Source organism: Leptonychotes weddellii, chromosome 9 (genome assembly GCF_054177405.1).
Source record: "Leptonychotes weddellii isolate Sample4059 chromosome 9, ASM5417740v2, whole genome shotgun sequence".
In the NCBI taxonomy this organism is placed as follows: domain Eukaryota; kingdom Metazoa; phylum Chordata; class Mammalia; order Carnivora; family Phocidae; genus Leptonychotes; species Leptonychotes weddellii.
In genome coordinates, this window is record NC_138377.1 from 101,537,765 (window position 1) to 101,554,234 (window position 16,470).

The 16,470-nt window shown below is 48.3% G+C and overlaps 1 protein-coding gene across 4 annotated transcripts in view; it reads left to right on the plus strand.

Moving 5' to 3' along the window:
• SCAMP5 (secretory carrier membrane protein 5) overlaps window positions 1–16,470 on the plus strand; it is a 37,245-nt gene that overhangs the window by 15,853 nt on the left and 4,922 nt on the right. For 2 of the 4 annotated variants that reach the window (XM_031017934.2, XM_031017937.2), the window contains exons 2-4: window positions 12,313–12,376; window positions 13,121–13,249; window positions 16,291–16,447. In XM_031017934.2, the coding sequence (XP_030873794.1) occupies window positions 12,370–12,376; window positions 13,121–13,249; window positions 16,291–16,447 (293 nt within the window). In that variant the 5' untranslated portion in view covers window positions 12,313–12,369. Of the gene's footprint in view, window positions 1–2,870; window positions 3,019–6,515; window positions 6,665–12,312; window positions 12,377–13,120; window positions 13,250–16,290; window positions 16,448–16,470 lie in introns of those variants that run through there. The other 2 variants (XM_006747099.3, XM_081831409.1) reach the window with 2 other exon arrangements.

Genomic DNA, 16,470 nt, shown 5'->3' on the forward strand with positions numbered 1-16,470 from the left:
TAAATGCTAGAAAAATCTCCTTTTATTTTCAGTTGCTTACTGGCCTGTAACATAGATACTATCCCAGAGACCCTTTGGTGGACATGCCTCATTCAACCATAGCCAGGCAAGAAAAGACAAGCAGCCTGGAGCTGGCCCTATGAGTGATTGGATTCTTGCTCCCAGTTACTTGCTGCCTCCCTGCAATTAGACATCCTCACTGTTTGTCATGCCTTGCATCCTCTAGAGAGAGCATGTCTTCTGTCTCTCATATATTAGCCATATGACATGCTTTGGTGAGTGGCATATGACATTCTCCACATGTGAGAAGAAGCTCTAAATATATTATTGCATGGTTCATCTAAGGCTTTTTCATTCCTCCCCTTAACCATGAGAAAGACATGTTCCCAGGGCTTAGCATACAGTATAACAAGCACTTATTAACTGTGTAAGAGGTACTGTCCTTGTGTTACATGTGTCTACATGTGTTAATCCATTTCATTGTCACAGAAAACCTAGATACAGGTCCTGTTATCACCACCCTTGTTTTATATATGTGGAAAACTAAGGTTCAGTAAGAATGAGTACCTTGATCAAATTAACACAGCTGGGGAAAGGCAGGCAGTCTGCTTTCTAGGCCCATATTATTATTTTTTTCTAGGTCCATATTCTTTTTTTTTTTAAAGATTTTATTTATTTATTTGACAGAGAGAGACACAGTGAGAGAGGGAATACAAGCAGGGGGAATGGGAGAGGGAGAAGCAGGCTTCCCGCAGAGCAGGAAGCCCGATGTGGGGCTCGATCCCAGGACCCTGGGATCATGACCTGAGCCGAAGGCAGACGCTTAACGACTGAGCCACCCAGGCGCCCCTCTAGGTCCATATTCTTTTTTTTTTTTTTTTAAAGATTTTATTTATTTATTTGAGACAGAGAGAATGAGAGACAGAGAGCATGAGAGGGAGGAGGGTCAGAGGGAGAAGCAGACTCCCCGCCGAGCAGGGAGCCCGATCGATCCCGGGACTCCAGGATCATGTCTAGGTCCATATTCTTAACCACTGCATTATGCTCTTTCTCATTGTAGGTGATCAGCAAATGCTTGTTGTCTAAAAGTTTTTTTAAATGATTGTCATCACTGACAACATTGTTCCTTTCCATTTACCCATACTCTGAAGGTGTAATCCACTGGGACAAAGATGGGCTTATGACTTTGGACCTGGATACTTTTCCTGCCTTCATTGTTGGACAAATAAGAGGCCCTTCTGATTCACCTGACTGGGAAAAAGTCATCTGAGGTTATCAGATGGGAACCCAAACATTTCTCCTGTAGGATCCACATGAACCACAAGATATCTTCTGTGAATTCTATGTGGATCCCAGACATATACCTTGTAAACTTCAATGTGGACCTCATACCCCTCTTCTAAAGGCTCATGTAAACCCCTATATCTTTCCCAAGGCTCACATGGACTCCCAACATCTCTCCTGTAGGAGCCATGTTTGACAACGTCCTCAGGTTCCCATTCCTCATCTTATTGGGTCCTCCCCACAGCTCTGTAAACCAGCTAAAGCTTGCATTATAGCAGGGACAGAGAACAGTGACCATGTGAGTGAACCAGGGACAGGACTAACAGCAGAACCCAGGGTCCTGCCCTGTAGCACATGATTCTCCCCTCCTGATTGGCTTGGTAGCTAGATTATACTTCCTACTCAACCTTCCATAACCCCTGAGACTCCCTTCCTTCTCTTCCCTCTCCCTCACCAATTCTGGTCTGCCTTTCTTCCCTCTCACCCCCTTTCCATCCCAGCTGTGGGAGTGCAGCCCCACTCCCAGCAGGCTAGAGCCAGACAATGGGCCCTTTTTCTGGGCAAAGAATTCCCTCAGTGTCTCCCACCCACTGAGGCCCCCTTCCAGGCCCAGGATGGTATGAGTGGAGGGCACTGTGGAGGGCAGGAGCCATTGGCTGGGAGGACAGAGGGTGGCCCTGGTTGTTGAGATCCCACAGGAGGTTTGCAATGTCAACACTGTTCACAATAAAAGCTTGTCTTTCACTCCCAACCCCATCTCTCCAAGTGGGTCTCTTAACTGTCATTAGTTCCAGGTTTTTAAATATTTACCCTGGTCTCTACGCTCTTTAGGTGTTCATCTCTGCCTATCACAATCTCTTTCATTCTTTTTTCTGTGTCTCTCTAAACTTCTGTCTTTCTATTCCTTTGTGTAGCTTGCCTGTCCCTATTTCTCATCTCTTTCACACTTCATCATGTTTTCTCTCTCTCTCCTATTTTCCCATGTCTTTTTTCTTTCCAAATCTTGATCTCTCCGTGTCTCTCTGTCTCTCTGTGTTTCTATGTCTCTATGTTCCTGGCTCTCCTCTCGTCTTTCTATGTCCATCTTTCCATGGATCTTTGTGTCCATTCTCCTTATGTCTTATTTCTGTTTCATCTATGATTTTCCATCCTCCATCCTCTCTCTGTCACTTCAGGCCTGTGGATCTGAAGGACCTTCATCAGGTATCCTGCTCACAAAGCTCTTTCTCCCTCTTCCTTTCTGGTACGGTTCCAGCAGCCCCTAGGATCGGCATTATTCTCCCCAGCATACAGATTTGGAAGCTGAGGCTCTGGCTACTGGTACCAGGCTTCCATCTCTGGGTCTTTTTCTCCACGTTCTAGTTCTTTGTGTATTCTTGTCCTCTCCGTGCCCACCAACCACCTGATCGGGCCGTGCCTGGGAACTTAGCACCTCGGACAGTTCCTGTAAGGTGAGGGGGGTGTGGCCAGGCCTTCCTTCTCGCGAGCGCAGGAGGAGCAGCCCTAGAGGTGGCGCGGGAGTCTCGCGAGAGCGACTGTTGCTGCGGGCACGGGTGGCGCGGGCGCGGGTGGCGCGGGCGCGGGCGGCGCGGGCGCGTGAGGAGCCGGCCCGAGGAGCGCGCGCGCGCTCCCCGCCCCCCGCCCCCGAGCGGCTAGCGGCAGGCTCCGCGCCGCATCGCTGGGTGAAGCGCAGCGCAGCGCGGCGGCCTTTCGGCAACCGAGCGGCAGCGGCGGGTGAGTCCTGGGCCTGAAGGCCGGGAGAAGGGCTTTCCAGGGAAGCTGGGCGTAGGGCGAGATGTGGTCACCCACTCTCCAGCTTTGTGCCCCCTACGCTTCACCTTTGCATGCAGGGGCAGGCCGAGCTGCTGGAGAGGTGGGGAATCGAGGTGACCTTCCCAATTTGGGGCGGGAGAAGATCGTCGCAGGTGCCCCCAGGCCCCCCAACCCCCACCATCCCCATTCCTGGCTCCCGCAGAGGGAACCCGGGTCTTGGGTGACGTCAGACCCCTGGATTCTGGAGCCTGGGCCTTGGGCCCTCCTTCCCCCCAGCCCCACCTGGTGTTCCCTGGAAACCAGCCTCCTCCTCCTGGGGATGGCGCACGCGACTGGTGGCGGGGTGACAGTGGCCTCCTTTGGGTCCTTCCTCACAAGAGGTGCCTGCAGGTGGACCCAGGCTGTGTCCCCCATCGCCTCCCTTGGTTTGCCGACCTTTAGTTGGCGGGGGATGGGTGCACTGGCTTGACGGAGCCTGGGCTCCTCTAGGGTTTTGGGGTGGTGAGTTGGGAGTGCCGGATGTAGCTCATTCCAATATTGGCAGGAGTTGGCTATGAGGATGGGGGGGTGAGGTGTTTGGGAATCTATCCCTGTCCCTGCCTCGGGGAGCTCCTGGCTTGGGGGTTGGGGAAACCAAATAGAGACTCCTACGGAGAATTCACCATCTCTGGCGGTTCAAACCGGTAATGCCCCAGCTGCGGGATGGGGAGATCAGCTAGGGCCTGGCAGACTTTCCCAGGGACAGAAGGAGAAAGGGAGGCAAGAGCCAGTAAATAGACTTCCTGGGGGAGGGGAGATTTGGATGGGGGAGAGTCAAGAGCGGGCATTCCCTGGGAGTGGTATGGGCAAAGAGGTAAGAATTCAGCACAGCTGTTGGGGAGGCCTGCCTGTGACCGAGCCATGTGACTGTGCCCATGGGGTAGGGGAGGTTTGGAGAATTTTGCAGCCTGTGCTTTGCCTGTTCTACCTGCACAGGCGCAGGGCTCTGAAAGAGGGAGATGGTTTTTGCAGGGGCATGATGGACAAGAGAGATTTTGCTTGGGGCTACAAATCTTGCTAGTTTAGATCTGACCTGGGCTTACTTGGTGGGCCTGAAGGCAAAGTCCCTAGAGCTGAGAGAGGGTGTCTCTGGTGAATGGGTCACAGAAGGAGGGTCTTAGGTGTAGCAAACCCTGTGGAGAGTTAGTGGGGTTCTGGGAGGAGAGCTCTGGATAGGGGCCTCTGAACAAGTTGATTCCCCTCTTGGGCGGCTCTTTGCCAGCACCTTTCTCTGGGGACGAAATAATAGGACTAAGTACGGTCCTCCCTTGAGGAAGCTGCTTGTTCTAGTTTAGAGTGTCCCTCCCAGTTCTTCCTTTTCCTTTCCTCCCTCCTCCTTCTGCATCCCTGCCCCCTCCCCACAGCATTTCCTCTACAGGCTGCACTTCCTTCACTGCTGACAGCCTGGAATCTCTGAAGGCTGCCTGGAGGAAGTTTGGTACACGCAGGGTTGACAGAAGTTGTGGGCTTAGCCTGACTGGGGGAGCACAGCAGGTGCTCCACTTGCACCCCTGGGGAGGGTTTTCCAGTCTTAAGCAAGAACAGGGATTGACTGTGCTCTGTGCCCTGCCCTGTGCTGGGTCCCTCCTAGAAGTCTCATCCATCAGGGAGTGAGGAGAAGATTGGATGAGAATGAGTGAGCACTTGCTGCCCAATAACTGGTTCAGAATTTAAGCAGTGGGATGTATGGCATGGTTGTCTGGAAAGGCTTCCCAGAAGAGGTGGGATGTGAGCAAATAGTAGGACTTAGAGTTGACAGGGTTTAGGGGCACTGGAAATCGAGGGGGTGGCTAGACATGATCTCCTGCATGAAACTGGATTGTGTGGGAAGCAGATCAGCCGGTGGTAGAGAAGCAAAGGTGGTGGTTTGGGAAGTTTGTAGCTGATTGACACAAGGCCTTGAATGCCAGGCTCAGGATCAGCAGGGGTACTAAAGAGTCATCATGGGACAGTGATAGCAATGCAAGGAGAGTGCTGTTTTCTGAGGATGATTCATAGTTCTGGGACTCCAGGACTGGGGATGTGGCTTGGGGTGGGATAAGGGGACCAGAGGTAGAGCAAGAGTGGGGAACTTCCATCTTAGCAGCCCTGCTTTGTGCTCTGGCTTCTCCTGCACTGAGGCATCCATACTTTGCTACACTGACTTCTCTGTAACCATGGGCACACCTTTTGGAGACAGCGTGGGAGCAGGATGGGGGTCAGGCTGGAGCAGGGTTAGAGTCTCCTCCTTTGAGTTTTCCACAATCTAAGTTATTACCTGCAACCCCTCTCCCCCCGTCCCTCCTTATTTTCATGGAGGATTTTAGTGCTGGACCACGGTCTTTCACTTCATTGCCTCCCTCTACCACCCTTTCTCCCAGCCACATTTGAGTCTGGTCATCACTGGCATGTGACTACCTCTGAAATTTTAAACTCTAGTATCCTCTGAGCACAGTCCAACTTCTGTTTTATCTGCTTTGTGACCTCAAGGAGACCTCTAGTTCTCTGGCCCCTTCATTTCCTCTGTCCCATGAGCATGACACTTTCCGTGTCCTTCCTGGACCCCATGGTGCCGGATTTTAACCATTCTCTGGCTCGTGCCCTCAACAGCCATACCACTTTGCCTGTGTGTCCCACTCCAGCAGCAGACCCCTCATTTCTGGATTCTACACTCAGAATGCAGAAGTTTCTGGGGGCTATCACATACCAGGGCAGTCTGGTTCTACGTCTGTGCCCGGTCTCCAGCTTCAGCTGTTTTTCTATCACTTGTAGAAATCCTTTCCCTCTTCCCATCAGCTCCCCATTCCATTTTGTGGGAGAAGTATCCCAAAGTGGACTACTCTCCCAAAGCCCTTTACTCCCAGGGAGGGGGGGGTTGGGTGGGTGTGTGGGAAGTGAAATTACACCCAGGTTTCCCCATTTCTTGAATTCGATTTCCTAAATTGCAGTGGAAAGAGGGCTCCAGTCTAATGTGCCTGCTCTGTGCTATGGATGCTGGCCCTTCCTGTCTCCCAGGGTCCCGGGGCCCATCAGCTGTTTTCCCCTCTATTTTAGCTTCACTCTCCACTGTTTTCTGTAATGCCTTCCTCCCATTTCTAAATATATACATATATATTCAAGGATTCTACCTCAATAAACTTTTCTAACCCTATGTCCTCCTCCGGCTGCTGCTGTTTTAAACCTATTGCTTTGTCCTACTGCAAAAGTGATACGAGACCATTGTAGAAATTTTAGAAAATAAAGATAAAAGGAAAGAAAACAAATAACTTACAATCTCATTATCCAGAGATGACTACTATTCATCCTTTGGTACATGGTGTTTCAGTGTTGTCACTGATATTCTGTGTGTGTGTGTATTAAAATTTCATCCAATTTTTTTTTTTTTGAAAGATGAGTCTGCTAGACTTGTCCCTTCTTCCTCTCCCTCCTGTTTTCATTTCTTGGCAGCTGGCCTGTACCCCACCACTTCCTGAAGCTGTGCCCTCGGAATTGCCAGATTGGCCCGTGACACACCTGACTGCTTCACGGCCCTGATGGTGTCGATCCAGTCGACCAGTCACTAAAAATATTGAGATAACCTGAATCACTGGCATGAAAAATTTTCAAGAGATATTGTTGAGTGGAAAAAAACAGGTTATAAAACAGCATGTATAAAATGATCTCATTTTTGGGGCGCCTGGGTGGCTCAGTTGGACCTCGTGCTTCTCCCCTTTTTAGGGGCTCGCTTCATCGGTTAACCTCTGTTTCTATTGTAATCGCACCTTTTCCCTGGATCTTTCCCATCTCTAGCTTATTTCCATCTTAAACAAACAACTGTCAGCTGTAGCCCTCCCTGGACCCATATCCCACCTAGGTAGTATCTGTCTCTGTTGTCTTCCTAGGCAGGCTTCTTCAAAGAGCTGTCTACACCTGCTCTCAGCTTGCATGTTCAACTAGCTCTAATTTGACTTCTACTCCTGCTCCCCTTCCCCCAACCCTGCTCCATGGCCATCAGAACAATTCTTGCTGGGGTCACAGATGACTGGTTGTTATTGAGTGTTATACACACTTTAGTGTTCAGCCCTTCTTATGCCAGACCTCTCCGTGGCATCTGTCATATTTGTCCATTGGCCACTCCTGGCTTTGGAGACTCCATGCTCTCCTGGTTTTCCTCCTGCCTCCGTGGCTGCTCCTTCCCATTCTTTGCCAGCCCATTCTTTGCTGCCTGGTTTGTTTGTTTGTTTTTGTATTTTTGAACAGGTAATATATTTACATGATTTTTTTATTCAGAAAGATGTTCCAAGTTTCACTGATACTAAGATCACCATTTTGATATTTCTGAAAATGTTTTAATATCTATGTCTTAAAAATTTTTGGCATCTGAACAATTAAAAGTTGGCAGTGTATTTTCTTTCTTTTGGTAAATAAGATAATGATTTATCTTAAAATTGATGGTGTCTTGAATTAGCTGGTATAAAGATACATAATAAAAATTATTCCTCCCACCTGCTCCATATCTATTCAGTTCTTCTGTCCCTCGGGGAGCCACAATCACTGTTTTTTTGTTTTTTTTTTTTTAAAGATTTTATTTATTCATTTGAGAGAGAGAGAATGAGAGACAGAGAGCACGAGAGGGAAGAGGGAGAAGCAGACCCCCTGCTGAGCAGGGAGCCTGATGCGGGACTCGATCCCGGGACTCCAGGATCATGACCTGAGCCGAAGGCAGTCGCTCAACCAACTGAGCCACCCAGGCGCCCCCACAATCACTGTTTTTTAAGTAACCTAAGAATTGCTCCACTGACTGAGCCAGGCAGGTGCCCCCAGATGTCGGCATTTTTTTAACAGCCCAGACCAGTTTAGTTTTTATTTATTTTTATTAATTATTATTTTATTATTAATCGTCACTCATTTTCTTTATTTATTTATAGATTTATTTATTTTAGAGAGCACGCTCATATGAGCTGGGGGAGGGGCAGAGGGAGAGGAAGACAAGCAGACTCCCTGCTGAGTGGGGAGCCTGTCATGGGGTTTGATCCCAGGACCCTATCCCAGGACCCTGAGGTCAGGACCTGAGCCGAAATCAAGAGTTGGAGGCTTAACTGACTCAGCCACCCAGGCTCCCCAGGCCAGTTTAGTTTTTAGAATGCTCCACAACTTGGATTTGTCTGCTTGTTTCTCATGATTGAATTCAAGTTAAACATTTTGGGGCAGGAATACTACATAGGTGATGTTGCGTCCTTGTTGGTGCATCATAGTGGGAGGCCAGAATGTCTGTCCCGTTATTGGTAATATTAAGTTTGATCACTTGGTTAAGGTTGTATCTGCCAGCCTTCTTCACAGTAAAAGTGCCTGTCCCCCTTTGTAGTTAGCAAGTCATCTTTGGACTGGTACGTTGAGACTGTGACTCTCCTCCCCACAGTCTCTGGTCCAGTGGTTTTGGCAGCCATTGATGATCCTTGCCTGAATCAGCAGTTACATTTGTGATTGTGGAACTGGGAGATTTTTTAATTCTATCACTCCTACATTTATGGCTACCTTTCTTCTAGAAAGAAGAGCTCTTCCCTCTCTTTTTAAAAATAAGACTATTCCTTTGGAACTCATGGATTATTATTTTTTCCCACAAAATAATGATACTTATTTTTGACTTTTACATTTTATTTTTTATTAATAAAATAAAAATAAATACAATTTTTATTTTTATTATTTTTATTATTTTTTTTAGATTTTGTTTTTTTGTCAGAGAGCACAAGCAGGGGGAGTGGCAGGGAGAACAGGTAGAGGGAGAAGCAGGCTCTCCGCCAAGCAAGGAGCCCGATGTGGGACTCGATCCCAGGACCCTGGGATCATGACCCGAGCTGAAGGCAGACACTCAACTGACTGAGCCACCCAGGTGTCCCTGACTTTTACATTTTATTTTATTTTATTTATTTATTTATTTTTAAAGATTTTATTTATTTATTTGACAGAGAGAGATAGCGAGAGCAGGAACACAAGCAGGGGGAGTGGGAGAGGGAGAAACAGGCCTCCGCGGAGCAGGGAGCCCGATGGGGGGCTCGATCCCAGGATCCTGGGATCATGACCTGAGCTGAAGGCAGACGCTTAACGACTGAGCCACCCAGGTGCCCCTGACTTTTACATTTTATTTATTTTTTTTTTAAAGATTTATTTATCTATTTATTTATTTGACAGAGACAGAGACAGCGAGAGCAGGAACACAAGCAGGGGGAGTGGGAGAGGGAGAAGCAGGCTTCCCACCGAGCCGGGAGCCCGACGCGGGACTCGATCCCAGGACCCTGGGATCATGACCTGAGCCGAAGGCAGTCGCCCAACCAACTGAGCCACCCAGGCGCCCGACTTTTACATTTTAAATAGCACTTATTATTCATCTTATTAAGAAAGTCATGTCTATTCATTATAGAGAATTAGGAAAATACAGAGGAGGATAAAGGAGCAGATTAAAATCACCTGTGATCCCTGCCATCAAATGAAAATTCCTGAGAGCATTTTGGTGTATCATGGATTATTGTTTAACATTCAGGATGTCATATGTTACTGTCATTCATATTTTTGAAACTCTTAATTGTCTCAGATTTTGCTGGTGGTAGCTCTTTCAAACTGTTGTCCTTTTGACATGCATCCATTTGTTGAATACCTGCTTGTTTCTGGTACACAAGATGTTCTAGGCTATCCTGGTATTTCCTTGTCCTGGCTTGAGACCAGCCATAGATGTTTTTTAAGCCATGGGTTCGTACTGACTCCTCCATTTCAAATCCAACAGCGCAGGGCTCTTATCGTCCCACGTTGCATATTCTCACCCCATATTTTAACAGTGAGAACCCAGGTCCCAACAATAACCTGTACACTCCTATGTCCTGTCCTATGGGACACATGACAGAGTTTCAGCGTCACCACACCATATAAACCTGCTTATAGTTAAGCTTTCTTTCCAGTTATTTTTATCCTTGAGATATATCCTTTTACGAGAACACAGAGTGCTCTGATCAAGGTACTTGGCCAGTTCTTTTCTCTATGTGGTCGTGTTCTCAATGTCCTGCACAGTTAGTGTCATTTGCTTTTGTTTATTTCAATTTTAGGGCTTGCTTTTCTTTCTGGTGTAAGTTCTTGAGCATGTAAGATATTATATGTACAGAAGTATGTGTAAATCTTTACCCAGGGAAGTGTCACTAGTCATTGTGGCCCTTCTATCATGTAGGTGACCATTTTATAGTGTCTGGTTTACTTTTCTTGCGTTTCTTTTGCAAACATAAGCAAATTCGTATGCAGGTTCTTCTCCCCCACTTTTTTTACATAAAAAGTAGCATAGTATTTATACTTGTTTGTACTTTGCTTTTTTTCCATTTAATCATTCCACAGCAATTAATAGAGATCCTCTTCATTCTTTTTTACATCTATATAGTACTCCATTGAATGATATACCATAGTTTATTCAAACAGTTGCATTTAGGTTACTACCAACATTTTGCTATTGCAAAATAGTATCACGTTGAATGACATGTATTTATTGTTTCTTATTTGTGGGTAAAAAAGCAGAAGTAGGATTGTTGGGTCAAAAGGAAAAAATATTTTTATTCTCCTCTCCTCTCCTTTTTTTTATTTTTACTATGAAAGATAGCATACTGTTTTGACTGTTCTATGTCTTTTGTTGCCTATTGTCTAGGCTGTTCTATATCTATGTAGTTTTTTCAATGACTAGTAATCGTGGAGATCTTTCCACAGCAGAGAGCATTTTAAAAACTGCAGAACAGCCCATTGTATGACTGTACTGTTTATTTCATCATCCCCAATTGATGTGTAGATTTTTCCAGTCTTTTGGTGTTACAATGCTACAATTAATGCAGCTGTGTAAGGGGATCATTTCATGTAGGTTTCTACCATGCCTGTCTTTTTCCCTTTTGTGGTAGATGTTGTTGGGTTTTTATATCTATATTTGATTTCATATCACAAAGGGGCCATAAAAGATTACAACTGCCCAAATCTTTAGTTGGATCCAGAGAAATTTGACTGGGAGGGTTTTGTTTTTGTTTTTTTAATGCAAACTTAAAAAAAAAGATTTTATTTATTTATTTTGTGTGTGCGTGAGAGAGAGAGAGAGAGAGGGTGCGCATGTGAGAGAGCGTGCATGAGCCCAAGCCGGGGTGGGGGTGGACAGAAGGAGAAGCAGACTCCCTGTTCAGCAGGGAGCCTGATGTGGGACTTTCTGGGATCATGACCTGAGCCGAAGGCAGTTGCTTAACCAACTGAGCCACCCAGGTTCCCTTAAAGCAAACTTTTAATTGAAGTATAACACACAAGAAAGTGCACAAATTGTAATCTCATGCTTGATGAATTTGCACAAAGTTGACACTGTGTAACCAGCTCCCAGACCCAGGAACAGACCATTACCAATACCTCAGCTTATGCTCCCTGCTTCCTCAAGGTTAACACTATCTTGACTTTAATTTTTTTTTTTTTTTTGCTCCCCTGCATCTTCACTTTTAATACCTTGCTATATATAATGCATATTTTCATGATAGTCACCCTTCCCTTTTAGAGTATGCACTGCACAGGTTTCATGCAGAGGGCAGGAACCACATCTGTCTTTTTTTTTTTTTTTAAGATTTTATTTATTTATTTGACAGAGAGAGACACAGTGAGAGAGGGAACACAAGCAGGGGGAGTGGGAGAGGGAGAAGCAGGCTTCCGGCAGAGCAGGGAGCCCGATGTGAGGCTCGATCCCAGGACCCTGGGACCATAACCCGAGCCGAAGGCAGACGCTCAATGACTGAGCCACCCGGGCGCCCCGGGAACCACATCTGTCTTACGCTGCCTCCCCAGTGCCTGACACATTACACATCCCCAACAAATGACTGAAGGCAAAGGCCAGCAAGAGGGGAGGCCAGCCTGTGAGTGATGCTAGGTCTGTCATGTTCAGGGTCAAGGAATAGAATGTTCTCTTTCAGAGGTCTCTCGTCTCCTCAGGCCTTCTCTGTCACTTGCCTTTGCCTCATGGGGTCCCTTCCTAGGTCCCTTCCCCACCCTTGGATAGGGTTTTCTGAAGATAGACGCTGTGCCTTGAGGCAAACGGCAGGAGGTCCTGGAAGGAGGTAGCTGGTGGAGCTTTCTCCACTGGGCTCATCCCACTGTGGGCGTTAGAACAGTTTCTGCCCCAGGGAGCTTCCAGCCCTGCAGGGGCTGAGAGGGGGTCTGGGTTGCGCGGGGCCTGATCCTCATCCTGCTCGGGCTTTTCTTTCCTTCCAGGTCAGGACAAAGAGGCGTGGGCAGGCCGCTGGGCCAGCTGGTGCCATCCGTGCCATCATGGCAGGTAAGGACAGGGCCATGTGGATAGGACATGCAAGTGAGCAGAGGGTGGGTGGCCCCCTTCCTAGTCTCCTTATCCCCTTTAGTTTTTGGAGGTCAAGTTTGTTCTGTCCTCCTGTCCCCAGGCTTTCCCTGGTCCCCCACTGAGGCCTGTCTATCCAAGACCCTCCGCCTGACACTGTCTAGCTCTCTGTCAGGTCTCTGACCGTGGGAACCAGAGATTGAGCATCCTGATGCCCTGGTCCTGCTGGCCACCTGACTGATAAGCAGCACAGGTGGCTCAATCCCTGTCTCCTCTGTCCCCATTGCTCTTTAATACTCTGAGACCCTTTCCTTCAGATTTCTGAGTTGTTGGTTTCCAAAGGCTCAGGTACAGAATGGCAGAGCTGGAGGGACCTTTAGAGACTATCTAGCTCAAGCCCCACCCCACCGGCTAAATGGAGAACATGAATATTGGAGTGGACACGGGAACCCCTGTCTCCAGGCTCACCTATCCTGCTTCATCTGCCTGGAACTGGACAGCATTTATTATTTTTCTTCTGAGAGACAGCAACACTGCCTCAGGGCCTTTGGTTACTTTGGGAACCTCAGAGCAGACTTGAGGAAGCAGGGATGGCTGGGTGGGGTTAGCAGTGCAGCCTGTGACCTCAGGGGCCGGGGGCAGCTGAAACCAGGGCAAGAGGATCATACTGGGTTGTTGGGGAGGGGAACATTCACGGTGATGCCATGCTATATGCTTCACCCACAGAGAAAGTGAACAACTTCCCACCGTTGCCCAAATTCATCCCCCTGAAGCCATGTTTCTACCAAGACTTTGAGGCAGACATTCCTCCCCAGCATCTCAGCATGACCAAACGCCTCTACTACCTCTGGATGTGTGAGTGCTATGTGATGGGGGTGGGCCATGGTGGACTGGGGGAGGAGGGAGGAAGGCTGGTAGGTGCTGGGCATCGGGGTGGGAGGCCTGTAGGCCTGGCTGCCCCTCAGCCACACTTGCAGTATCTGCATGGGCCATCTCCCAGCAGCCTCCTCTCATGGGCGGACCCCCGATCTGGGCCCCAGTTTCCCTCATCCCCCTGCCCTCTACTTTCCATTCACAGAGCATCTGGATGAGGGTCTCTGTCCACTGGATCATTTCTCTTTTCTTGTTCTCCCTTCCCCTTCCCACTGGGGTGGTTTTCCAGGGAGCCTCTGGTGGCTGCCAGGACCTCAGGATTCTGGACTCATAGAGGAATCCTTGTCTCAAAGCCACATTTGTCTTGCTTTCTTTGTAAAACTGCTCAGAGAAAAGAGCATTAACTGGGAGTTGGGAGATATGGGATCAAACTGGGCTGGTTGTCCTACTTCCCAAGCAGCAGGTTCCTCACTTATAGAAAGAGGGTGTTCGCTTAGTGATCACTATGGTTCCAAGGAGTTCTGTGTTGTGTGGTCTGTACTTCTGTAAGAATCTAGAGTTCTAATGTTCTACAATGTTGAGGTCCAGAGTGTCAAGGCCCTAGTAGCTGATGGTCAGTGGCAGGTTGGCAGGAAAGTGTCATCGTAGAGAGATGGGACTTGGCTGTGCCCAGGCTAGTCAAAGGTACCTCTTAGGAGTATACAGGGAGGGCAGGCTGGCTTTCCCGTGCTGGGTATCGGCCTCAAGGAATCTTAGACCTGCAGTGTGACCACAGCCAGGGTCTGTCACAGGTGATGTTGCCTTGAGTCAGCTCACACTTAGCTGCTGACTTGGGGAGGTGATTACTTGTGCCCAGAAGGAGGTAAAGGATGCTGTCTTTGCAGGTTCTTCATGGGGTGGTAGAAAGAGTGTGGGGGTAGACAGATTGTTTCAAGTCCTGGCTTGGCCTTTGAGTGGAGAAGGCATCTTTCCCCATGTAACGTGAGGGAAGGAAGAGATGGGGGCAGGTGCAGGTAGGTCTATAGATTTTGGGAAGAGAATGAGGAGGTTGCCTCTGATGGCTTCTGTTTTTTCCCATCAAATGTGATGTAGAAGTGGGGATGGGAGCTTTGAAGAAGGAAAGTGGGATTGGAATGAGAGCACCTTTGTGGACAGAGGGTGAGGACACTATCCAAAGACATGTGACCCCTAAGATTTCTGGACCATGCACAGGGCCCATTTGATGTTGGCTGAATTGATAGTCCTACCGGGCCTTTCCGTAGGCTCCTTCTTTCCTAGCGATGTTCAGCTCAGGTACAGATGGGAGTTCTGTTCATCCAGGGGAAGTGTGAGCAGAAGACGAGGCAGGGGAGAGCATTAGAAAACATGTAATGAATTATGGAATCTAAGCTGGACAGGGAGAGAAGTGGAGATGGAAAAAAACTGAGTGGCCGCGTTAATAGATGTCTGTTCCAAACAGGGGGTAGAATAATTACAATAGAAGCACTAGAACCAGTGAGCTGGAGACAGATGGGACTGGAAGGAGAGCTATAAACCAATATAAAAACAGGTTAATGTCTGTTCTATGTAAAGAGCAAATAAAATCAGTTCTGGGAGTTCCAGAGTTCTGGGAAATTGGAGGGCAATAAACAGAGATGGAGGAAATGCAGCTGAAGTGCAGAGGAAGAAACGCTCACCCTTGTTATGAGGGGCCCTGAGATGGGTGTACCTGCACAGATGACAGCATTGTCCCATCAGACTTGGGAGCACCCCATCTGTCCCGGGGCTCTGGGAACTCTGCGCCTGAGAAGATCTCATCCAGGAGCTGGATTTAAGGGCTATAAATACCTTCCTAAGTCCTCACTAGGCACCTGCCAGATGCTTTGCTCCCAAGGAAATGCATATGACCCTTGAGATGCTTAAGGGCTCTATTCAGAAGCCACGACCAGATGCCTGGTTGTTTGAGACCAAGATTGAGCCCTCCTGCCTTTGTTTATTCAGCAGGTCTTTATGGAGCCTTAAAGGGACTCAACCTAATGTTTGAGGAAGGGAGCATCCTGATGTCAGAAGCCCTGGGTGTGTGTTATTGCCAGCACAAGTCTTTGAGGTTTCTGCTGGCTGTGACTTGGTGATCCTGTGATTCTGAGTTCAACTAGAGTATGTGGGCACAGAGGGCTGGGAGCCGGGTTCTGCTCTTGGGGAGCTTCCAGTGTGGTTGATGGGCTAGAATTTGTACTTGGGGAACCGTGCATGAGAGCAGCCCAGGTCTGCAGGAGGTCAGAGGGATGGGACATGAATAAGGCTGCAGTAGTGAAGGAAGGCTTTGTGGAGGAAGCGACATGGTAGTTGTCTAACAAATGAATTAGATAAAGACTGAGATCCCAGCCATTGCTTCCTGCCCCATTTAAGAGCAGGGCAGATGGTACAGTGGCTTGAAGAGAAGTTTCTACAAGGCCTTTTACTTTCCACTTTTTGTGCCCCTTGCAAGAGAAGATATAAGGGTTTCTTGTGCCTTGGGCTTGGTGATTGCTGTGAGTCTGGGAGGGCCAGGGGCTGAGGACATTCTTATAAGGAGAAGAGCATTTCTACCACCTGGAGGCTTTGGGGCCCTTCAGTGGGGCTTGCTGGACCGAGGTTCTGGGTTCCTCCTCTGGGGACTCTCTGTTCTCTAGATTTCTCAGATCCCTCGGAGTGGGTGTGGGGAGGGGAATTGGTCTAAGCTCCCAGCTTTCTTTCTTACAGTCTGTACTCCTTCTGTGTGTGTATGTATGTGTGTCTCATGTATCTGTGTGTGTGTGTGTATGTGTGTGTATTCACTGATGTGGGTTGTGGGTGCGAATATCTGTAAATGTGGCTTTCATGTATGTTTGTGTGTATCTCCCTCTCTGTGCATTGTGCTGTTTGCATGTGTTTGATTGTGGGTCTGTTGAATTATGGGTGTGTGTGTCCATGTCTGGGTGGTCACATGTCTCTGCATGGGCCTGGGTGTCTGTGTGCATGTCTGGTGTTTGTCTCTGTGTGTGCATGTGCTCCTGGGTCTGCAGTGAACAGCGTCACGCTGGCCGTGAACCTGGTGGGCTGTCTCGCGTGGCTGATCGGAGGCGGGGGAGCCACCAACTTTGGCCTCGCCTTTCTCTGGCTCATCCTCTTCACACCCTGCTCCTACGTCTGCTGGTTTCGGCCCATTTACAAGGCCTTCAAGTAAGTGGTTGGTGCTGACCCCA